Source organism: Saimiri boliviensis, chromosome 1 (genome assembly GCF_048565385.1).
Source record: "Saimiri boliviensis isolate mSaiBol1 chromosome 1, mSaiBol1.pri, whole genome shotgun sequence".
NCBI classification, from domain to species: Eukaryota; Metazoa; Chordata; class Mammalia; order Primates; family Cebidae; genus Saimiri; species Saimiri boliviensis.
The window spans coordinates 152,297,949-152,323,951 of NC_133449.1; the positions used below are offsets into that span (position 1 = coordinate 152,297,949).

General features: G+C 39.0%; 1 protein-coding gene across 1 annotated transcript in view; it reads right to left on the minus strand.

The window, feature by feature from the left end:
- Positions 1–3,550: 3,550 nt before the first annotated feature.
- The window catches only part of LOC101027425 (cAMP and cAMP-inhibited cGMP 3',5'-cyclic phosphodiesterase 10A-like), a 128,488-nt gene continuing 106,035 nt past the window's right edge, over positions 3,551–26,003 (minus strand). The window contains exons 16-19 of the mRNA XM_074406823.1: positions 13,184–13,295; positions 9,312–9,392; positions 6,537–6,625; positions 3,551–3,713 (exon numbers count right to left, since the gene is read on the minus strand). Coding sequence (XP_074262924.1) covers positions 3,611–3,713; positions 6,537–6,625; positions 9,312–9,392; positions 13,184–13,295 — 385 coding nt within the window. The 3' untranslated portion in view covers positions 3,551–3,610. The remainder of the gene's footprint in view (positions 3,714–6,536; positions 6,626–9,311; positions 9,393–13,183; positions 13,296–26,003) is intronic.

The following is a 26,003-nucleotide window of genomic DNA, read 5'->3' on the forward strand; positions in this document are numbered from 1 at the left end:
GTACATGTCTTCATTCTCATTGGTTTCGAAGAACGTCTTTATTTCTGCCTTCATTTCCTTATTTCATTCAGGAGCAGGTTGCTCAGTTTCCATGTAGTGTGGTTTTAAGTGAGTTACTTAATCCTGAGTTCTAGTTTGATTTTACTATGATCTGGGAGACTGTTTGTTATGATTTCCACTCTTTTGCATTTGAACTTCCTGGCAACTACAGCTGTCAACTAGTGGTCTGGGTTGAATCATGGTAGAATGTTATCCAATTCAGGAATTGTTTGTTCAATGAGCATCTATTAGAAATGATAAGTTAGGAATTTTGCATTGGCTGATGGGAGGCTGTGCCCGTGACTTCTGAGTCCAACCCCTAACATTCCTGATTTCACAAGCATAATCCAGTTATGCAGGAGACTTAGGAAACAGGGTGGTCTGATACTTGACTTTTTTAAGATAATGCAAAATAAAGCAGGTAAGTGTTTTCTTAATGTATATAAAATACATATGAGTATGTTTGTGTACCTTAGTCATTCTGCATGTTAAAATGTTTGAATCTATTTTCATTTAATGACGACTTACCATGCTCCAAGGTCATCCTTTTGCACAGGAGTTCTAATTAGTGCCTTAGACATCACAAAAAAGCTAGACGTTATCTGAATATACACAATTGCCAGCTAAGAATTTGGAAGTTGTTATTTCAAATAAATTCCTGATTTTCTAGTCACAATCTGTTGCTCTTCACTGCCGAGGAAACGTCTAGCTCTGTCTGCCGTGGAAGGCGTCTTTGATAGTGGGTGAAGAATGCGGGAGAGGAGAAAGCTGTAGACAGGCAGGGGCATGCTTCTGTTTGGTTTGTCTCATCAAGCTTAGTTTCTCTTATGAGAATGGCATCAATTGTGGGCTTTTGTTTGATAAGTGTTGCTTCTGGGGATTCTTCTTGCATTAGGAAATACATGTGATGGAGAAATGTTACTCTCCTCAACGCTGTTGCATTACAGTCGATGGAAAAATCAAAGGTATGCATAGTTATGATGAGGATTCAGATGGATTCGGATCAGCTTTACAGAGGGCCAATCTGCAACTTGAATTACTAATCTTATGGATATATTAGCTCAGGAAATTTGTGGACATTTAAGATCTCTTAAAAAACAAACAAAAACCTCTCACATTTACCTCTAATATGTTTAAGGTTAGGGAGGATCCAGGTATAAAATTTAACTTTTTGATCTTACATATTTATCATTTGCCTACTCATCTGATGGCAAGCAGAGATAGTCAAAATAAAAACATAATTCCTTTACCAAGTTTTTTTTTTTTTTTTTTTTTTTTAGACAGAATCTCACTCTGTCACCAGGCTGGAGTGCAATGGCACCATCTCAGCTCACTGCAACATCTGCCTCTTGGGTTCAAGCGATTCTCCTGCCTCAGCCTCCCAAATAGCTGGGACTACAGGCATGCACCACTACACCCAGCTAATTTTTGTATTTTTAGTAGAGATCGGGTTTCACCATGTTGGCCAGGATGGTCTCAATCTCTTGACCTCGTGATCCGCCCACCTTGGCCTCCCAAGGTGCTGGCATTACAGGCATGAGGCATTGCGTCTGGCCTATCCAGAGTTTTTAAGGAATGGAAGAATGGGCTGATTTATATTTTTTCTGACATGTTTGCTTCTCTCTTCCTCTCTTTCCTTCTGTCTCTCATCCACGTGTGTATCATACATACACATATGTATATGTCTACATACATATGAGTATGCATCATATATACATCTATGTGTGTGTTCTACATATATTACATCATTCTATATATATGTGTGTGTGTGTGTGTGTGTGTGTGTGTGTGTGTGTGTATACATCTAGCCACAGTGGTATTTCTTTCTTTAGTTATTACATTTTATGTCATAGTGTATAATTAAAATAGCAAATGGAGCTCCACGTAGGGAAGATGGCAACTTTCAGAAGCCCAGAAGAAAACTGAACACATAGTGTTAATTTAAAAATAAGAACAGTGCTTACGTAGAGCCAACTCTGCACAACATAAATAAACCATGTTGTAGAAGCCTCTGATTTAATTTTGCACAAACCAGGCTCTTTTGAACAAAACGCCTATGGTCTTAAATATGTAGAGGCATTTTTTTCAATTTTATTTTATTAAAAGTGATATTCCAGTTTCCTGCCACATGAAAAGTGAATAAGTTACCTGTTATGATTGGCCTGTCACTTCCTCAGTGAGTTTCTGTCTGATTCCTTCAGGTTAGAACAGGGTTGGAGGTTACTGTGCCATTGTGCTAAAAATCTTTAAGGTATTAGTATGCACCAGAAGTGACTACCTTATAATCTCTGTAGGAAGGAGTTCAGAGTATTACATTTGTATTGTTCAAACACTTACATTGTATAATAATACTAGTCAACCAAAAAGCCGTATAGAAGAAACCACAGGTTTCTATGGAGTGATTTGATTGTCAAGAAGAGTAAAGAGAACAGAAAGAAGGCCCAACATGACTAAACTACTTCCTGCTTCTGTTTCTGTGCTATGGACAGAAAGATCATGAAATATGACCATGCAGCACGTGGAAAGAGATAAATGAGAGGTGGATGCAGCAGGTCAAAGTAAAATCACAAAAGACACATTTTATGGTTTGATGTTTAAAAAAGAAATGTTTGGTACTTTAATTAAACAATGTTATGAATAAACCTTTCATTGTGAATGAGCCTAACATTCTGCAATGACACAAAGTGAAAATATAAAGAAAGCATTATGAAAAATTTACACTTTATATCCGTAAGAGTTGTCTGTTCAAAAATTTACAATGCCTTGCTTTTATTTTGTTCTTTATGCAAAGGGTTCAGTAAAATTGCCAAGACATCAATGAAAAAAATTTGAAAATTGTCATCTTTTGAACTGATACTTGAAGTTCTGAGATTTGTTGTTACGTATACCTCATCTCTTAAGGTCGACTTCTTTTAGTGTTAAATTTATTCATCTCAGCCCTTTAGTTTGAACTTAAAAGAATATGATTGGTCTGTCTAACTAAATTCATGAAGCTCTGAAATAAGAATTTGACATTTTCCCATCTCTGCTTAATCTGTAACCTCAATGACATTTGTCCTGAGGCTGTGGACTACAACTCAAGTTAATTACAAGTAGGTCACACATGAACATTCACGATAGTAATGTGTCAAAATTCCTATTTATAACCAACAACATCAAAGCAACATTGATGTCAGAGCCCAAGTACAATACCATAATAGTACCATTTTCAATCTTTATTAGAAAGATATAATGGAAAAGCACCTCCTCTGAAGAACTTTTGTCCATTTCCATTAAGGCCTCAGCAATATCAGCCTATTAGAAAAGGCTGGTTTGCAAGTCAAACCGAGTCACTTGGCCAGCTGATTTCTGAACGTGGGGTGGTCCTGGTTGTTCAGTGTCTATGATGCCTCACAGAAGAGACTGGCAGGAAGTCCTTTGCTTGACTTATTTACTTGATGTTACCTTCTTGAAGAGGTCTGCACCCCAGTTACCAGGTGTAGGTTTCCCCCTTCCCCCCCAAAAAAGGAAAAAATGTAAACAAAGCAAGATGAGGATCTGTGGATGGGACAGCATGTCGGGTGATCAGGGCTCAGTCTTCCCATGCAGCTGCCTTCTGAGCCACGGAGGGGGATGAAATCCAAGTTGCAGTCTCCTCCCCTCGAATCATCTTCTCCCACTGACTGAGATTATCCCTAGGGATCAAAGATGCAGTTTCAGGTGAAGCTTATTAAAGGAGTTCTGGACTTTGTCTTGAAAACTAACCAAACAGTTCTGTGCCATAGCTCTGCACAGCGGCATTTTGTGAGGCCCTCTGATGGCTGATGGTCACTAGTGTGACATGGCCAGGTGGGCTCTTGTGACGGCTGCTCAGGAAAGAGGCTCAGCGGCAGCAGGGGGTCAGGGGCATCTTGGCTCATCTGCTCTGGCCCACAAGAGCAGCAGCAATGCTAAGCGTGTGTCCTTTCTCAGTAAGAAGAGGGAAAGAGCCCTAGGTGTTCTTCTGAGGAATCTGCAGGGTCGTGGAAAGGAGGAGATGCCACAGCAGGAGGAATACTCGGTGACAACACAAACCTTCCTACTGAGAAGTGCCGAGAGTGCATCTCCTGGAGGGGTCTAACCTCCTCATCTTACACTGGTTCTTATTCTGAACACTGTGCCATATATAAAGTCATCCTAAGTTACGCTTGGCACAAACTTTTGAAATTTTCTTGTGACAGTAAAACTGTGCCTGTGCTCTGCTACCGCCTCGCCCGAGGCAGCCTCACGTCTCCAGTCCTCTCCTCTTTCTCTTGCGGTGTCTGTAGTTCAGGTGTCATGGGCACTGTCATCTCTAACTGCGTGATCACAACCACCGCACAACCATCTGACTCCACAAGGCTACCCCAGCAGGGCTCTTAGCCACTTTCCGGTGTAAAGTCACAAGGGAATCTTGGCATTGGCAAACACAAAACTCCTATGAGGCACAGTTTCAAAATTCTCTCAAATTTATTTTAGCAAACAGGCTAAGCCACATTCAGATAGACAAAACCCTAAAATATAACGGAAAACTATAGCCCTTTTAACCTTTGTAACCTATTATCAAGTATCATTTTTCCAGACCCTGGAAACTTTCTGATACATTGGAAAAAGCCATACACTAATTTTGGTATGTTTCCTTGAACACCAATGATACATCGTATTAACACTTTTTAAGTGTTAATAAGATTCCAATGGCCGTGAAGAGATCCTGTGGTCCAGCCAAGCGTACCGCAGCAGGAGTGCGGCCGAGCGGCCCACACGGTGGACAACGTTCTCAGAGCTCCACTGGGAAGGCGCCTCCATAGCTCCCTGCAGTGCTGGGCACGCACAGTCAGCACTCGTGCCCTGGCTTCCAAATACCTGGCGTAAAATACACAGGATTTCTCGACAGAAAGGACTTGTGAAGCTTTTTTAAACATCTTGGAATTTACATTGATATTCCACTTTCTCTTTAATTCTGCACACACTTTTATAACAGAATTCTCTCAAGTATCATCTGGCCTCACACCCCATATTTCCCATTATGACTTAGGCCTTTGTAGTAAGTTAAGACTTTAATAAACGAACCAGGGATTAAGGTCAATTAAGCCTCAACAAAACAAGGTGGGATGCTACATCCATCTCCACAGAAGCAGGGAGGAAGGAGAACCATCTCTTCAATACTATATATATAAGCTTTTTAATACTGCTTATTGGTCTTGTCTGTTCTCCTTGAAAAAAGTTAAAAAAAAAAAAGTTTCAACAGCAGAAATTAAGAGTATATTGAGTTTCTGGTTTTGTGTAAAACTCCCTGGCCAGCGACTGTCCTCCGCTCTCCCAGTGCCCACACTCCACTCGGCCCAGGCAGAGCTGTGGCTAAGAAGTTAAAACATGGCCCTGAGCCGATTCACCTGGAAAGGACTCACGTGCACAGCTGCTGGCTATCACCCTTTGACTTCCTCAGAGGGAGTTCAGAAAGTAAAATGAAAATCTTTAAAACTGTCCAAGGTTCTTCACTGAGTTCACGCTTAAAAAGGATGAGGAAGGAATAGGGAGAAATATGAATCTAGAAGATAACAGATGGCTTAAATGTCTTTTTGGAAGAAAAAAAAAAGACTTAAAGAGGAAGGGGTTATCCACTTGAGGCCTCCTTCTTCCATTAAACAAGGATCTGTGTGATTTCGTCAGCCTCTTCCTGCACAGCATCCTGAATAGACACCACTGCCTTGTCCTTTTAAAAACAGCATTGGGCGGGTCCTCCGCAAAATAATCATAAAAACATTTTCCTCTTTTTTGGTGTAGGAAGGGCTTTATATGAATAGACATGTCACATATACTTGAAAGACTTTATACGAATAGACACTCTTCACAGACACATAGTGACTGTGCAGGGACATACTGTGGCTGGCCAAGTCAGGAAGCCGGGGCGGGGGGGCCTCTTCCTCTTGCAAGACCCACTCCATCTGTCACTTCGCAGAATGAGACACCCCGGCCAAGGCCTTTCTATCCCAGGCCTGAGGACCTCCAGTGACAAGGTCCCCTCAGCACAGACACAGCTCTCCTAAGGCCTGAAACCAAGCTGGCATTGCACGGAGCGCACAAACTCCCTTTCTGAAAGAAACAACTAGTACCCCACCCCAGCTGAACGTGGGTGTAAGAAAGCAGGAAGGGTCCCCCATACCGAGGCAGATACCCTCCCAGTCACTTGGTCATCTGGGTCCTGACTATGTCTGGCCCCAGCCCCCAGCCTGTTCCCATTGTCCCTCTCTTCAGAGTGCAGACAGAAGGAGCTGCCCGAGCACTCAAGGTGCCGGAGGGTCATCTTTGAGAGAATCGAAGCAAAGGGAATAAGTCGCACCCCTGGGGAAGCCAGGTAAGGAGGGCCCCGAGCCCCTGAGCACAGCAACTCGACACCTAGACAGACACACAGCCCACAACACACCGATGGAGTCAAACAATCCGATACAGATCTCAGGTTTTTAGAAAAATATCGTTACAGCTTCAACCGTTATACATACCTGCATGCTTTAAGGAGAGGCTCCGTGGGAGGCAGGATCTGGGTGAGGGTTGTATAGCAGGGAATGGCCACAGCACTGTAGAACCCAAGCTGCCTCCGTGCAAAAACCACGGACAAGGAACAGAAGTGCACATTAGCGATTCTAGTGAGACTTCTATTTCTTAAGTGAATGTTCTGTTTCTGAAGCCTAATTATAAGATTAAATGTTCTAGTTTTGCTGTATATGATATTTGGGTTTCATGAATACTATTATAGAGTGTATTTCAAAATGCATTCTAGAAATAAAACACTTAACAATTCAAAACCTATTACAAAAGTTAATACCTGTTGAAATCTAAGACCCAAGTACATTAAATGACATTCTGCTATTAGATCGGCCAGTGGTTACTCAAGGTCTGTGCTTGTCTCCGGTACCCTCAGCGCTTTCTTGCAGACACCGGAGTGCACAGCCTGCCATGCCTCCGGACGCTCGGCTCTTTCCGCCCTCGGGCTCAGCTGACCACAGTGCGTTCTGCCCGGCTGCTCCTCTTAGCTTCGGTGCCTTGCGTGGTCTCCCAATATTTTATTCATCCTCCCTGCCCTCTTATTTGAATTAAAATAAATGTCATTGGTTTTATCATAGCTCTTTCAATTTATTGTTCTTTTAATATATCAGATTTCAAAGTTTTAAAATCCGTAGTACTTTAAACAACTTTATTAGGAATACTGGGTCACCATGTAAATAAATGACGCAACCACTGGCCTACTGAAGGCCAGATGTAAAAGATACGCGATGATTAGCCAGAGAACACAGATTGTCTAGTCATAAGTCACCAGCCAAGTGGCTGCAACATGTACAAGATAAAATGAGCTCTCTAGACGAGGTGACCCCCAAACCACAGCTCACCTATTTCTCTAAAATACTGAACTTCACAGAGGGCCCTAATTTATGTGGTTCCTTCTTGCTTCCTCGTGTTAAAAAGTCTTTCGTCACAGCACTCTTACTAGAATAGTGCCAATGTTATTTCCATTTTTAACTTTATGGCTTATGCGGAGGCTTTTTATTCTGATATTTAGCAGATGTCATGAGGCAAAAGATCCCAGAAGAGATAATAATTATCAGAAATTAGAGTATTTCATTATTATGGCAAAAAATAATTTCACAGTAATCAACTATTTAGAAGCAATATGGTTGGTAAAATATTAACTGATCATAGAAAATTTTCTTTAAAGCTTTCTTATTCTGTAAATGAAAATCAAACTATTCTAAAACAAACTATTATCATAACTAAAAACACTAGAATAAAACTCATAGGCTGACAGCATCAGTGAGAAATTTCCAACTATCCCATGCATTCTGTTGGGATGACTGTTAACTATTTGGATGGAAAATAATTTTAGATCTCTATCTTAAATCATATAACAAGATATATTCCAAACAAGTTAACAAATCAAATGTAAAGTCATAAAGAAGTAACAAAAGAAAATATAGGCAAACATATTTAATCTCAAGGTTGGAAAGAACTTTTCGAATACAATATGAAAAGCAGACACCAAATGGAAAAGACTAACAGCTGTGACTCCATACATGGGAAAATTCCATAAACAGTGGTAAAAAGTGACAAAAACTGCAAAATACACTTGCAGTAAACATGATAGGTATTCAGGACCCCTTTCAAATCAAGAAGGAAAGGTGAGCATGCCATCAGAAAAACTAGACAGAGACATGAGTGGAGGCAACACCCATTCATTCAGCCTCTTTGCTTTGCTGGTGCCCTCTGTGAGCTGTGGACGTGCCTAAATTTTGTATAAATTAATTTTAAATAAAGTAGGGAAATCTGAGAACTTATCAAAAACCACCATGCTGTGGATTTTTGAAACATTTTCTAAACTTACCTGTATCATAATTATTTGTCCACAACTTCCTTCTTATGCTGTTAGAAGATTAGTTAACAAAAGCCATACTCTCAGAAATATATTACACCATACATACACAGATTCAAAATAATAAGACACAAGACCTCTGAAAACATTAGAAAAAAAATAAATTATGTAGTAAGACCTGGAAAGAGGATAATTAACGTCAAATTATGCTGAGACAAAATGCAAAATGTACTAAAATAGTAAGCATTATTTGTCAGAAAAAAATGGACCTGAATCAAAATCTGTAATGTAACTCTCCAAAAATATCTTGGTTTAGCCAATGGCAAAATATTTTCTGCTTGTTAAAAAGATAACAATTCAAATTCCTCCACCCACTCTATATGACTGCAACGACAGCTGTAGAAAGGAGTCATGGCAAAGGCAGGATGAATTCTTTAAATCCACAGAGATTTCCTGACGTTGGTCTCACTGCCCCCATCTCTGTCTAAATGGAGAAGGTTTCAAGTGGTTCTAGGTTGTGTCCCCTGAGCACTAAGTCTTTCCAGTCCACAAGGCAGCTAGACCCTCAGGATTCCTCACTGTGGATTTTAGCCTTGGGAACAGAATCAGTGGTTGGAGGTAGTGGTCAAACCCGGATTAAAAGTATAAACTCCTTTAGAGTCTACTTTTCTGAGTGTCTTAGCAAGTGAAGGCTCATCAGAGTAGATGATTATTCCAGGGTAAACAGCTGTTCTTTTTCTAGTTCTCAGCTCCTATAAGGTACATTTCTAAAGCTTCTATATTAATTACCAGACCTGCCTCGACTATCCTTAATATATCATAAGATGACATATGCTTTTCATTCATGTATGATTTGATGCCCACCTTAAACTATTTGACTTGAGCAATTACAATTTACTTTAATAATTCATACCTGGCCTTGTGGGACTTCATCCTTCTTGTCTCTGTCCATCATAGGAATAGGCTGTATTCCCAATTTCTTCATTTCATCACCCTAAAATAAATGGGGGGGAAAAATCATGCTTTCTCAAATTTCAAATTGTTATAAAGTTTTCATATTACATAATTATTCCCTTTACTCATTCATTTTCTTCAAAACAAATAATATTTGTGGTTGTTAACCCAAGAAAAAAATGTCAAAATAATGAAAAATTTAATGTACCATTGTTTTCTACTTTATCTTGATTTTATCCACTACTGAATTACCAGAAACCCAGCCATCATTACTGGTTTCAGTTTGCAGAAGTTAGTAAAAAATGTGATCCTAAGAGGAGCTACAGTAAACAGTGAGAAGAAACAATAATAACGAGATATGGAGTAACCTCCAGGCCCTTCTCTCTTTCAAATGACCTTTCAGTGCATGGAACTCAGTGAAGTGTGGCTTTCCAGAGGAATACTTACAGAGGAAGAAAAAGCAACAGTAGTCTGCTAAAATGTGCTAGTAATGACACAGAACAACTGACTACACACATCATCTAATTAACAATTATAGGTAATAGTTACTAAAGATTCACTGTGTTGCAGGCACTGAACTAAGTAATTTGTAAATATTATTTCATTTAACCCTCATGAAAAGCTTTAAGATATCTTATTCCCATTTTACAGATTTTATAAATTATCTTGCTTTTTATTTGTTTGTTAAAGTTAAAATTTGCCACAATCTTCTTCCTTAAGATTTCCTATTTTTCCTAACTCCCCACTCTTCCCTCATATTTCTTTATTATTTTAGTTATGTTCGTCATGTTTTCAGAAATCAGAAGTACAGTCTAGAAACTTTCCCAGACTTGCTAAAACAGGGCCTACAAACCAATTACTGTAACTATAATTAGGAATTTTTACCTACAGGACCAAAGCACTCGTCCTGACAAAGCAAAGCCACTTCGAACACAGCTGCTGCTCCATTATTACTGCTTTAATTAAAAATCAGTGGTCTCAAACTTTTTGCTTCTGTATCCAAAGTGAGAGAGACATACTAAGCCCCTTGCTCTCAGAGACCTGACACGTCAAACAAGACAGCTTTTTAAACAAACAGATTTGAATATGTACTCGAAACAAAAATGCTCAAATGGAAAAGAACCCAGTGCGATGGACCATGCTATAACGGAGGGCTGAGCCAGTCTGAGGCTGTAACAGAACGCACAGGGCAGAGGCTGCGGGGAACAAAGACCCACATGACAGCGAGGGACTGAGACTATGCCTGCATGGGCAGTAAGCAGGGGCCGGCCACGTGGGCTCTCCACACCAAGGTCGATTTCGGTCTGTATTACAGCAGAGGACCCGACGCCGGGTACTGACGGAATCCGAATTATCATTACCCCTATCTGATAAACCGGCCTGAGGTTAAATACCACGCGCCAAAGCAGACTTTTAATCTCAAGCAAACTGGCACCAAAGACCACATTATTCATTATTTTTGCACAAATTCTATAAAAGATAAAGGCGGCGAATGCAGTTAGAAAGTTGTAGTATCCCAGGCATGATTTGGTGATGATCGAAACAGGGGAGTGACCATGAGGATGGAGAGAAAAGGCGGGACTTTATAGATATTGGAATCAACCCTCAGGACTTGGTGAATATATTTCTGCTTCTTCCTATGGACTATGATGAGGTCAGTGAAGACTGCGCCTAAGGGCATGCACGGAGCCAAATCAACGGCTGCGGACTGAATAACCAGTGAATAATAGAAAGGGAAAAAAATCTCCATTACATATTGGTCACATTTAGGCATTAAAATTTCCAGCTTTTAATCCTGCACCTTCCTTTTGCTTTAAGTTGTCCTTTAACGACTGCACGTTTTCCGCATTCATCTAGGATATAGAAATCATATTAGAATCTATAGTTATGCCTTTCTCATAGCAGTCCTGTACCTAAACAAAAGGTGCATTTTTAGTAGGAGATAACAAGTTATTTCACAAACAGTGCAAGGTTTTTGCTCCTGCGGGCATAGCTGGAGAGACGGCTTCATGAATTTCCTTTTCTTTTTTAAAATGATCCTTACGTGGGATTTATTTAGGTTAATATGTCAGCAACCACAGCTGCAGACTTCAATCCGGGGAATGCATCAAGTGACTCAACTTTTTCTTGTCATGTCATGACTTCTTTGCTTCTTGAGAGCACTTCCAGCATCCTAGTGTAAACTCTGTACAGTTGCCATGGTGTTATTCAGGACTTACCGTATTGCACTAACACAATGAAAAATGTGCAAGAACCACAAGAGATCACTTTTTACTGTAGTAAATGATTTACTGGAGAGACGAACTGCTCACAGATGATTAGCGTCATAGAGTGTTTCAAGCACAGCATTTTGAGTGGATACTTGCAACACTTGAGCTCACCACAATAACCAAAGGAAATTGCTGCAAAAGTATTACAGTAGTGCCATATGGACTACAGTTAATTTCATGCAGTTACAATTTAATATGGCATCTTTATGTTTGTTTACACTTCTCACCACAGTCTATAATAGTGTGTACATAAATTTTGATAAACTTTAATTTATCATATATTTGTGTGTATTTTATGGTAGTAAATGACAAAACAGACTAGTACCTACACGTACTTTATACATTTATGGCATACCTAAATTAAATTTTTTCAATATTTCTAGGCTATGTTGTTCTGTATTTTTGTCACAAATCTCCAAAAAATCTTCCAATATATTTACTGAAAAGTATCTGCATAGAAGTGGATGCACGCAGTTCAAACCCGTGCTGTTCAAGGGTCAACTGTACATCTACACCACTCATCCTATGAGTCTGATGGTAACTAGGTTCTAACACATACACAATAAAATAAAGAGAAAGCTCATGAGAAACCATGCATACATGATGTGCAAGGCATTCTGGGAGAAATCATGCCAGGAGTATAATCAACTCAAGGCCTGTGATCTTCCTACAGTAAAAAATACTTTGGCTTTACTATTATGAAGTAACTCAACATGATAAACTCTCCCCACTAAACTTGTGGCTGGTTTGCTGTTTACGTTTTACATACATTCTTCGTATGAGTGAGATAGATGATTGCATCACCAGCTGCTTTGTCCTCCAAATTTACTTTTATTTCATCAAACCAGAAGAGGTACTCAAAAGAGTTATAGTTTTATTCACAAAGTAATTTTTTAATACGCAAAGACCTAGGTATTTGTGACTCAACTGGATGGGAGAATTCTATTCTACTTCCTTACATACAATTCAATAAGCAAATTGAGCAGGACAATGCACATTACTGATAAATTGCATAATTCAGTCAAGAAAAGGTGTTAATATAAGTCATTTATGTGTTGTTTCAGGAGTATTACAAATTAACATTCCATACATTCTGAGGAACTCATAGTATGTGAGGTGACTATTGATTATATTTACATATTCTCAATGTCTATAGTGCAAAACAATCCTTCTGAATATTTAACTGCAGGCAGATATATCCCATATTATGGGATCCTCTGAGTACTTTGTCCAGTGCCTATCTAAAGCAGATGGCCAGTTATGCCTGCTGAATGAATGAAAGATCAGCTGTTAAGTAAGATAACTGTCACACTATTGTTCAGTGAAGAAGTTCCTAAACTCTTTCAGTTGAGCTCAGAGAATTAGACACATATGCAAGTAACATGTGTAAGAATGATCATTCTCTCTTTGTATCTGCATAACTGCTAAATCCTTCAGTATATGATTCACCACAGTTTTCTAAAATAACTATCATCATGAACAACTAAGGTATTCTTAGCAATTTAGCCACACATTTAATTTCTCCTCACTATCTATGTTAATAAAAGAATCAAGGACATACCTCAGCCCAGAATTCTGCATACATATCATTTGCTATCAATTTTGTAACAGGCCACAGTTTTGTCACATAACAAAGATCACAGGCAGTCATCATCAAACCAATTACACGGTCTCTAGAACACAACAATATAAGACTGGTCAGCATAGCATTTGCACATTTATAATAAGAACTAGAAAGACTTTTGTATTTCAGGAGTGAAGCCTAAGTACGTATTACTTCATGAAGGAAGAATGATGGCATTACAGAGTACATACAGGTAACAGCTAGGACAGTGAATGGAATTAAAAATTAGTGTCATTTAATCACGAGAGTCACTTCTATCATGAGTCCCATGAGGAGTGCATCATACGTTCCTGTTGCCTCACTGTTACTTAAGAAATAAGTATAATGTAGGCTCTGGCTAGGCTGTCATCTAAATCCCCTGGTACACTTTCATGGCTATGAACCAGGCTTTGATTTTCATTGAATTTTGGAAATTTAGAGCAGGAAGGTATCTTAAGAGAAAATCTATCGCGATCCTTTCATTTTATACTAGGAATGTCTGAGGTGCACAGATATGAAATGACTTTTCCAAGAGGACAGGAATTTGTGGCAAGGCCAGAGGAGGAGATGGCTGTGAAACCTGCTCCTTGCATCCCTGTGCAAGTGTGTGCTCTGGGTGCAGCCTCCAAACACTGCACTTCCCATTAGCAGATATTCAACCCCTGCCTTTAAACCAAAATGACTTTTCCCTTTTCAGCTGCTCGCATTCATAACTATGTGCTCCATGTCTGACTTTATTTTCTAAATATGGCGTGGTTTAATCTTCCCCCTTGAAGAAAAATCGTAACTTTAAAAAATTCAAAGACCTCTCCTCTACAATTTGAATAGATTTGGTCTAGTGATATGTGGCTATCTATGTGAAGTCTATACTTAACAGAATAATTAAGTGGTAGTAATTAACAAAGTTTAGGATACAACCTTATCTTTTAAAAAGCAAATTACATAACTGTAAAAGACAAATTATCAACAAGATTGCAAAAGTGTATAATGAGACGGTGCTTTTATTTCTGGCTCCCATCTCAGTTCTTTTTTTTTTTTTGAGACGGAGTTTCGCTCTTGTTACCCAGGCTGGAGTGCAATGGCACGATCTCGGCTCACCGCAACCTCCGCCTCCTGGGTTCAGGCAATTCTCCTGCCTCAGCCTCCTGAGTAGCTGGGATTACAGGCACGCACCACCATGCCCAGCTAATTTTTTGTATTTTTAGTAGAGACGGGGTTTCACCATGCTGACCAGGATGGTCTCGATCTCTTGACCTCGTGATCCACCCACCTCAGCCTCCCAAAGTGCTGGGATTACAGGCTTGAGCCACCGTGCCCAGCCCCATCTCAGTTCTAATGAGTTCAAGCAATCCCTGCCATTAACCACTGCCTCGCCTCTTCTAGGTCCACATTCTCCACCTGTGGGCACAGTCCTCCCCTAGCTCCCAGGCCTGTCTTGACCCTGCAGACCGCACAGGAGCAGCATCTATCTGTCAATTTGGCAGAGACTCTGCTCTACTAGTGCTCTTAGCATATCTCAGCTCAAGCTAAGATGCTGGGATACCTAGAATACCCTGATTCTTATATTACCATGAACCACAGAGTTCTTTATTTTCCATCAACTCACCTCCTTTATTTAGCCCGTGTAAGTGATCATCTCTTTCGCCACCTTACTTTTCGTAAGGGCACATTTCGAGAAGGTTTCAGGTCTCTTATAGATCAGACTAAATCACTTTACAAACATTGGTTAGACTTATGCATAACCTTCCTGTAACCCCAAACAGATGCCACGTGAAGATTCAAATCCCTTACAGTGATCAGGGAACCATAAGATTTTCCTAATGAGGTACTTTCCAAGAACTTTGTGCCTTGAAGAATATTTATTTTTGGATTTGGACTTCTAAAGTAATACATATATGACTTTTTTTCAACAGGTAAATTCATTTAAACACAAATCAAATGTGAAAAACTACTGTTTACAAATAATTACTTCTATGTTTAAATAATTTAATTTCATTAATTTATATTCACCAAAACGCTTATCATGGTGAAATAATCTAATAAGCTTTATCTCAAAAAACCACTTTCATAAATCTGTAAAACAAAAGAAACGTCAGTGGAATTGGGATTATAAAACACATGAAAGCAATTTTCTCCCTGGAAATTATTCCCAACATAAAGTTGCCAATATAAGGATTGAAAGAATTACAAAATAGTTATTTAGCTTTCACCATCAAAATTACTTAGACAAAGCACAAAAAATAAAACAGATTAGAAATTTGACATTAAATGTCTTTAATAAATAGAATTACTCGTTTTTTACTCCCAATTACAAACCTGTTAGATGGCCTTGGCAGTAGAGAAATTTTAATATTAATTGGAATCAACATTGTATTTCTATCCATGAATGGAATGTAGAACTAACTGCTAACTGGTATAGATACTTAATTCCAAATCTGCTTTAATAACCCACTGTGAAAGGGATCTTGTTTATGCTAAGCATAGTCTTGTACGATCTCATGTAACCTAGTCACTAAAAGCAATGAACTGAGAACTCAACACTATGCCTATAATAAAATGATTCTTACTCACTTCATTTCTGAAGGTTTAACTACAGTCACTTGTCCTCAAAAGTTCTGAATGGCTGCATGTATCAGGCCATTATAGCAAAGAACAAAATAGACCCTGTTTTCACAGTACGAATGTTCTAGTAGGGAAAGGCAGATGATCAATAGGTCAAAACTTTTATGAAGCAAGTGCTGGGTAAAAAATACAGAGAGAGAGGGAGAGAGGGAGAACACCACGTGAAAATCTGTGGGAGGGCCAGCAGAGAGGAGTGTACGTGAAGTCCTCATGTGGAAACAAGGAAGGTAAGTTTGAGGAACAAAAAGAAACCGTATTCTGGTTGAGACACAGTGAGTGAGGTGAAACACAGAATGGAGTTAAGTTTGGAAAAACAGGCTGGAGACAAGATAAGAGTTTAAGTTTCATTCCAAGTTTGATGATAAAATCTTGGTGGCTTTTTCCCAGATAAGTGGCCTGATACAGGTATTAAAGAGGATCACTCAGGTCCGCTGGGTGGAGAGGACTTATAGACCTGGGAAGGGCCAAGGGCAGATTTGGAGGGGTCACTTACGAGGATACTATGGTAGTTCAGATGAGATGTGAGGGCAGCTTGAATTATGGTGACAGTAGTGGGATAGGGGGAGTGGGAGGATTCCAGACATTAGAAGCAGAACCAAATGCAAATTATTAACACCCCAAAGAGTGACAAAGCAAGGCCTCTCTCTCTCCCATCTTCCTTTCCTTTTCCTCCCTTTCTCCCCGACTCTCATGTATTAATTATCCCAAACCAAGTGGGGTAGATAAAGAACACAGGCTCTATCACAGGTGTGTGGACATTCCAACCTGAAAGAGGTAGGCACCTCTCCCTAGCATGCATGTCTGCCTTCTCAGTGCCATCTTATTTCAAGATTTTCTTCCCACATCGGAAGATCATGGAATCATAGAACTTTACCAAAGGAAGGCAAAATAGGCCACACAGCCTGTGTAACTCCAGGTGAGTTACTGATGGGCAAGAAGGAAGCCAGACCTCCCACACAGCCCCCAGTACCATGCAGCACACTCTGTAAACTTAGCCAGCCAAAGATATGCTATTTTGCTGGAAAAGAACACTCATTCTCTAATTTTATCGGGATTCTTTGAAATTTCTTTTGAATTTCTGTATTCAAAAGTATATTGATGTATAAGCAAAGACCAGATTTCTGTTATGAGGTAGTCTTATAACTGTTATAGTGGTTAAATGACACCAAGTGGTTAACTAAAAAGCAAACATGCGGGGGATGCACAGTAGATGTTTTGTTTAGAAGCTGTCATCTAGCTCATTTTAATTATTTTATTTTAAAATAAAGTCATGCATAGAATTTTAAAAGAAACTAGGTTAAATTATTTTTTTCTTTAAATGATCATCTTAAAAATTTTTTTATCTCACTTTTCAATTTATCTTCAAGGGATTTTAAATCATTAGGTTGAGTAATTTAAATCATATCTGTAGTAACTACTATACTTTAATCAAAATGTGGTCCATTTTGACTAATTGATTAAACATGAAACTAGCCTAAGGATAATATAGTTTTTCTAAAAATATTATTTGAACAGCTGCATACTCAAAATCATAGAAAATATTTTAGAATCTTACTCTTTCCAATGACATAAATTTCATACAAGTATAAACATGATATAGTAATTATCTCACTAAAATAAACTTTAAGTTCCAAAATCTCAATTTAATAAAATGCTAAATATGTTGCTTCTTTTAAACATACCATTACAGAGAGAAAAATAAATTATTAATGAATGGAAAATGAATCTCAGCTAAATGAGTACCGCAGATGGAACTGCTGTTATGAAAGCTGATAACAGAATTCTTGTGTTATTCCTGGAGTTAACACCCTTTACATGGTCTCACAGAGTACCGTATATAACTTTCAATCAAATGGGAACAGTCGTACTCTTGCTTTAGAACTTCGGTTCCCCACATTTCAGGTTCTTCGGTTGAAACATCAAACATTCCTAGCAGAGGGAGGCCTTTCTGCACTCACAGTGCTGCAGCAGGTAGAGACTGGAGGCTCTGCCACATTCAGAAAATGCTAAAGAAACTGCATTACAGTATGAAAAAAACAGACCACACATCACAGACACATTTGTTGTTATTCAAAGTTTACGGCAATAGCTGTGTAAAAATATAAAACTTTTCAAGTTCTATTTCTGAATTATTTGAAGAATTAAATAATTATTCTTTAACAAAGAATTGTTCAAATGTTTAATACTGTTCCCTTTCTTTGATGTAGACTTACATTTGAGTTAAGAAAAGACTTCAAGGGAAGTTGAATAAAAGGATTGCCTCCGAAGGGCATAAATATTCTCTGAGACTAAGAGAAAAAACATTTTCAGTTGTATGCTTCCTAATGATTTAAGAAAGAAAACAAAAAGAAGATAAATTATGATTTTCAAAAATCACAATTTCAAATTATGAAATTAGTTTATCTTTACAATTTGTGTTTAAGAAAGGCAGTTCCTACATGAAATACATGAAAGTAAAAATTCTAAAAACTACCCACAACTTCCATATTTGTCATTTTAATATTTGAAAGGATAAAAAGGATACTTTTACTTGATATGATATCATAGCCTAAAATGCACTATGGTTTTTTCTAAATTTTCTGAAATGGTCCTTAGGCAGGACTATACCTGGTTCTATTTAGTCATAACAAGACCATGCTTGCTAATTTCAATAAAAAACAATAATCGTACTTTTGCCTGCCCTTGGCTTGAGTTCAGAACTGGTTTCCAGACATGACATTTGCTTTTAGTTATAGTCAGGAAAAGTGCTTTAAAGGGAAATTCCAGTGCAGCAATCAAGCAGTTCATAGATGATTTCTCCTTCTCTCTTTGGTGACCCTGTATTACATTTCCTCTCTCTCTTTTCTGTTACTAGAAGGTCCTTTTTCATAAGCTAGATGTAAACTGTCTGATACAGTTGTTCCCCTCCCAAATCTCACCTTGAATTATAGTTCCCATAATCTCCACATGTTGTGGGAGAGATGAGGTGAAGATAATCGAATCACAGGGGTGGTTGCTCCCATCCTGTTCTTGTGATAGGGAGTTAGTTCTCACAAAAGCTGGTGGTTTTATAAGGGGCTCCCCCATCCACCGGCCACTCATTTCTCTCTCTCCTGCTGCCATGTGAAGAAGGATGTCTTTGCTTCCCCTTTTGCCATGATGGAAGTTTCCTGAGGCCTCTCCAGCCATGCTCAACTGTGAGTCAATTAAACCTCTTTACCTTATAAATTACCCAGTCTTGGGTATTTCTTCATAGCAGCATGAGAATAGACTAACACAGTAAGTTGGCATTGAAAGAGTGGGTTACTGCTATAAAGATACATGAAAATATGAAGGTAACTTTAGAACTAGGTAACAGGCAGAGGTTAGAACACCTTGGATGGCTCAGAGGAAGGCAGGAGAATGTGGGAAAGTTTGGAACTTCCTAGAGACTTGTTAGAACTTCCTAGAGCTCAAAAGACAGGAAGATGTGGGAGGATTTGAATCTTCCTAGAGACTTGTTGAATGGCTTTGACCAAAATGCTAATAGTGACAAGGACAATCAAGTCCAGGCTGGTCCAGGTGGTCGCAGATAGAGATGAGCAACTTCTTGGGAACTGGAATAAAGGTCACTCTTGCTACGCAAAGAGACTGGTGACATTTTGCCCCTGCCCTAGAGATTTGTGGAACTTTGAACTTGAAAGAGATGATTTAGGGTATCTGGTGGGAGAAATGTCTAAGCTGCAAAGCATTTAAGAGAAAGCAGAGCACAAAAGTTTGAAAAATGTGCAGTTTGATGATGCAATAGAAAAGAAAACCTCATTTTCTGGGGAGAAATTCAAGCCAGCTGCAGAAATTTGCCTAAGTAACCGGAACTGAGTGTTAATCACCAAGACAATGGGGAAAATGCTCCAGGGCATATAAAAGACCTTCATGACAGCCCCTCCCATCATAAGCTCAGAGGCTTAAAAGGGAAAAATGGTTTTGTGTGTTCCTCCTGCTCTCTGCAGCCTTGGGACATGGTACCCTGTGTACCAGCTGCTTCAGCTCCAGCAGTGACTATAAAGGGCTAATGTACAACTCAGGCTGTTGCTTCAGTGGGTGAGAGCCACAACCCTTGGTGGCTTACATATGGTGTTGGGCCTGCAGAGAAGTCAAGAACTGAGGTTTGGAAACCTCCACCTAGATTTCAGAGGATGTATGGAAAAGCCTGGATGTCCAGGCAGAAGTTTGCTGTAGAGGCAGGGCCCTTGGGAAAACAACTGCTAAGACAGTGTGGAAGGAAAATGTGGGGTCAGAGCCCCCACACAGAGTTCCCACTGGGATACTGCCTTGTGGAGCTGTGAGAAGAGGGCCACTGTCCTCCAGACCCCAGAGTGGTAGTTCCAGCTACAGCTTGCACTGTGGGCCTGGAAAAGCTGCACTCAATGCCAGCCCATGGAAGCAGCTGGAAGGGGAGCTATATCCTGCAGAGCCACAGGGCAGAGCTGCCCAAGGCTGCAGGAGCCCACCTCTTGCATCAGTGTGGCTTGGATGTGAGACATGGAGTCAAAACAGATCATTTTGGAACTTTAAGGTTTAATGACTGTTCTACCGGATTTTGGACTTGTATGGGGCATGTAATCCCTTTGTTTTGACAAATTTCTCCCATTTGGAATGGCTGTATTTACCCAATGCCTGTTTCGTCTTCTGTATCTAGGAAGTAACTGACTTGCTTTTGATTTTCAGGCTGATAGGTGGAAGGAACTTGTCATGTCTCAGCTAAGACTATGGACTTGAACTTTTCAGTTAACACTGAAATTAGTTAAGAATTTGAAGGTCTGTTGGAATGAAATGATTGTGTTCTGAATTATAAGGATGTGAGATCTGGAAAGGGCCAAGGTTAGAATGATATGGTTTGGCTGTGTCCCCACCCAAATCCCATCTTGAATTGTAGTCCCCCTACTCTTGTGTCATGGGAAGGACCAGGTGGAGGTAACTGAAATATGGGGGCAGTTTCCCCAATCCTGATCTCATGATAGTTGTCATAAGAGCTGATGGTTTTATAAGGGGCTGCCCTCTTCGCTGGGCACTCATTCTTCTCTCTACTGCTGCTATGTGAAGAAGGACGTGTTTGTTTCCCCTTCTGACATAATTGTAAGATTCCTGAGGCCTCCCTAGCCATGCTAAACTGAGTCAATTAAATCTCTTTCCATTATAAATTACTCAGTCTTGGCTATGTCTTTATCAGCAGTGTGAGAATGGACTAATACACTGTCTAAAAATTGATTTCTAGGACCCTAAATTCACTTGTTAGTCTTTGCTATTTATAAAGTTAAAAAATTATTATTACGTGTAAGGCATTTGTGAAGTCAGCACTGTATGTAAACCAATTACGCATCTGCATTTGAAACACACATGACAGTAACTCTCATACAAATTGGGCTTTGCTTGTTTCATTTTTAAAGCAAAAATCATAAAAATTACCTAGTGTCTTTAATCACAGTTTTGGTCAAAATGTCAATATGAGTAAATAACATAATAGCTAATTACATCATAGTCAATGTCAGGGGTAGGTGGTAAGAGCCACTGGTAAGGACAAAAGTGGGAAGCATGTGAGGGTTAGGACTTGCGGCAAAAGTCAAGAGAATGTAACTCCAGCTCCAGAATGAATGAAACAATGGCTGAAATATTTTTAAAAAATTACCAGGACAAAAAATGTCAATGATCAAATATATAACATGAGTATATGATCACATTATACAGCCTGTAATTTAAATCACTTGCCATTTTGGATTATTTGTTTACTTGAGTAGTATTTGCTGAACACCTACTATGTGCTAGCCACTGTCACAATTGTCTGGGCCTTATCACTGCACAAAAGCCCAGAATGTGATTCCTTCCATCACATGACATTCCATCCTTGCACACAATTTATCTTCAAGCCAATACAGTTTTGAGAGTAAAAATCAGCATTGCTAGCAATTATTTCAGCCCAACAGATTTGCTGAGATTGGTTCAGGCAAACTGTGGAGTGTGGTCACTCAAATTTTAGCATAAAATAGCCATAAAATAAATGAAAATATAAAATTAGAGAATTTTTTTTGGGAGGGAGGAATTGAGTCTCACTCTGTCACCCAGGCTGGAGTGCAATGGTGCAATCTCAGCTTACTGCAACCTCCACCTCCTGGGTTCAAGCAATTCTCCTGTCTCAGCCTCCCAAGTAGCTGGGATTACAGGTGCCTGCCACCAGGCCTGGTTAATTTTTGTATTTTTAGTAGAGACAATATTTCACTATGTTGGCCAGGATGGTCTCAAACTCCTGACCTCAAATGATCTGCCCAACTTGGCCTCGCAAAGTGCTGGGATTACAGGCACGAGCCAGCATGCCCAGACAATTTGTGAATTATTCTTAAAATATGAACTTTATGTATTAATTTTTCCACTAAATAAAAATGCATTTATAAGTTGCACTTTTCTCTTTTTCTATGGTACAAAAATACATTGATTCTTAATATAAATAAGGATGCCTGGCTCTATATATTAGGCAACTTGAGTTCTTAGGCCAAGTCTGCCATTTATTTCTTCAAATGAAAGAAACAGTTCTTCTGTGTTTTTGTATTAATTCTAGATACAAAGGAAGAGGCCACTGACTGTCATCTATCAACCACCTAAGGGAGTAATTATAATCGACATCTCCAAAAAAGATCATATAAAAATATTACCATATTTTAGCTATAACGTTTCCAACAAATCAGAAAAATGGATTCATTAAAAGTATAAAACAAATGAAACTAAGTTGGATATTTACCAAGCTAATAAACAACAAGCATTTAAAAAATTATAGTTCCATTTTTAACAAATGGTGCTGGAACAACTGGACATCTGCATGCAAAAAAAAAAAATGCATCTAGACAGAGACCTTAGAATCTTTAGAAAGCTTAATTCAAAATGGATCACAGACTTAAATATAAAACACAAAACTGTAAAACAGTTATATATAACACAGAAGAAAAACCTAGTTTATCCAGAATTTGGTGATGACTGTTAAATACAACACAAAGGCATGATTCATGACAGAATAAGCTAGACTTCACCAAAAATTAAAAAGGTACACCCTGCAAAAGACACAGTCAAGAGAGTAGAAAGACAAGCCACAGGCTGAGAGAAAACACTGGCAAAAGGCATAGCCGATCAAAGACTATTACCACAAATGTACAAAGAACACTTAACATTCAACAATAAGAAAACAGTACCCAAACATTGCTGTTTTCATATTTTATCACTACATATGATACAAACCTTATCTTGCCGTAATATTATTTTTGCTTAAACCATTCATTCACTTTTTAGAAAAAAACAGAAAAAGGACTCTGTTAATCTGTTCTATTTGCCTACATATTTGCTACTTTACCTTCCTGCAGATTGAAGTTTTCATCTGGTAATTCATCACCCTGAGGTCTTTCCTTTAGTAAGTCACGTCTTTCACGTCTGTGGGCAACATATTCTCCCAGATTTTATCACAAAAATGCCCTTCTTTCAGCCTCCTTTTTTGAAGAATGTTTCTAATGGATATAGAATTTGAAACTGACAGTGCTCTGAATATGTCCATGTTTTTTGCTCTCCATAGTTTCTGGTAAGAAACACGTGTCATGCATGATAGTGTACCCTCTCTGTGAAGTGTTGTTTCTCCCTGGTACTTAATTATTCTCAAATTTATTTTGGGCTCAATTTTATAATTTCCACTTCTCTGTTAAATTCTGCAGTTTTTTCATACCTTAAAATCCATTTTTAACCCCTTGAACATATTTACAGCAGTTGCTTTCAAGTCCCTGCCTGCTAATTCCACAATCTGTCATCTTGAGCTCTGTTTTTCCTGATTGCTTGTGTTTTCTTGATTGTGAGTCCTTTTTTCCTGCTTCCTTATATTTGTAGTAAAGGGCCATTGTAGTAAATTTAATTTTGGTGGGCTATATGTAATATCTGTCACATATCTTCGTTTTTTGTCCTTTTTTGTTTAACAGTGGATTAAAAATGTAAACTCATCCCAGTTCATGGGCTGTGTACACAGACAGGGCACAACGACATGGTCTGAGGTTTTTGGGTACCAACTCCTACCTCTGACAGTTCTTTGTGAGAAATCTGGGTCATGACGTCTCTTTTGAGTTTTGTCCTGCCAGGTTGTTACTTTGCTAATGGATATCCCCAGTCCTGTGGAAGTTTGGGTTCAGGCTTTGGTTAGGAGAATCAAGTATTGTCTTTGTTCCACAGTGTGGTCCATACCCACGATATGACTTTGCCTATACTCTATCCCGTGGTATTGACAAGCTCTCTCTACTCTAGATGAACTGAAATTCTGTTTCCAAATACTGTATGATCCCTACTATCTCAGTAGGATGCTCAACTCTGCACTCTGTGGCACTCTCAACTGCTCTGCTAGGACCTGTGAAATCCCAGCCCAGGTATGAGAAACAGCCCTAGCCACTGACCCAGGAGGAGCTTCTGCAGATTCCTGGCACCTCAGCACAATTCCCCATCTCCCAGATCCTACCCAGTACTGCTAAGCTCTGCTTTGGCTCCACTACCCTGTGCTAGAGTCAGGAAATTGTCCCCAACTGGATAAATGTGGGAGTTGAAATGTTTCCCTTTTCTCAAGGATTATATCCCTTTATCACCTACCATCCAGTATCAGTTGCCTAGAGGTACTCCCATGAAGAGCGGATGTTGTGCTAAGAGGCAATTGAGAGGACATGGATAGAATTGTTGGAGACACAGACTCAACTGTAGTTTGGAAAGTTTGCTGAGGAGAAACTGGGAAAGAGGCAGCAGGGAGGAGTCATCCTATGGTGAGACAAATCTCAAATAACCCAGTGAAGGAAATGGGCCTCGAAAGGAGCCCACATTTGACTGAATCTGTCTGTAAAGCAACATCTCCCCAGAGCGCTGCTTTAAACAATAAAGCCACCAACCGATGGCTGTTGGAACTTAAGAGCAGGGAACTTAAGAGATAGTCAAAGAGACATGCCAAAACAACTGTCCTTCCAGGGTGACTGTGGGCAAACCAATGCTGTCCACTTTGAGGATCAACATCAAAGGCTTAATACTGGGAGGCTCATTACTTAAGGGCAAAAGACAATTTTCTTCCCCACTAGATCAGGAACAAGAAGAATGTCTGCTCTTGTCACTTATATTCAGCACAAGCCGGACAATTAAATAGAAAGAGAAGGCAAACAGATTGAAAGAGAATTGTACAACTATCTCTATTTGAAGATGACATAATCTTACACGCCTACACGGATGCCTAAGCATTAGATGTATTAAATGAGATCATCAAGATTTCAAGATACCAGATCAGCAGTGCAAAAATAAACAGGCCTAAGAGACATGTACAGAGCACTCCACCCAACAACAGAAGAATACTTTTTGAGTATACATGGAACATCACCCCGGCTAAACCAAATGCTAGGAAATAAAACAAGCCTCATTAGATTTAAAAGGATAAAAATAATATAAAATAGGTTCTCTGACCACAATGAAATCAACAACAAAAAAGAAATCTGGAATCTTCAAAAGGTTATGGAAATTTAAAAACACATTCTTACAGGACTGTTATGGGCTACATTTTGTTCCCCAAAGAGATATGTTGAAGTCCTGACAGTTCCTCAAAATGTGACCATATAGAAGTAGTGTTCTTGCAGACATAATTAGTTAAGATGAGGAAATACTGGAAAAGTGTGGACTCTTTTTTTTTTTTTTTTTTTTTTGAGTGTATATTTTGTGTATTTAAAGTGGAGAGTTCTATAAATGTTAATTACGTTTACTTGTTCCAGATCTGAGTTCAAGTCCTGGATATCGTTGTTCATTTTCTGTCTCATTGATCTGTCTAATATTAATGTTGAAGTCTCCCACTATTATTGTGTGGGAGTCTAAGTCTCTTTATTAGTCTTGTATGTCTGGGTATTCCTGTATTGGGTGCGTATATATTTAGGATCTTTAGCTCTTCTTGTTGCTGCATTGATCCTTTTATCATTATATAATGTCCTTCTTTGCTTCTTTTGATCTTTGTTGCTTTAATGACTATTTTATCAGAGGCAAAAATTGTAACTTCTGCTTTTTATTTATTATTTTAGCTCTCTGGTTGGTTGGTAAATCTTTCTCCATCCCTTGTTTTGAATCTTTGTGTATCCTTGAATGTGAGATGGATCTGGATGCAGCATAC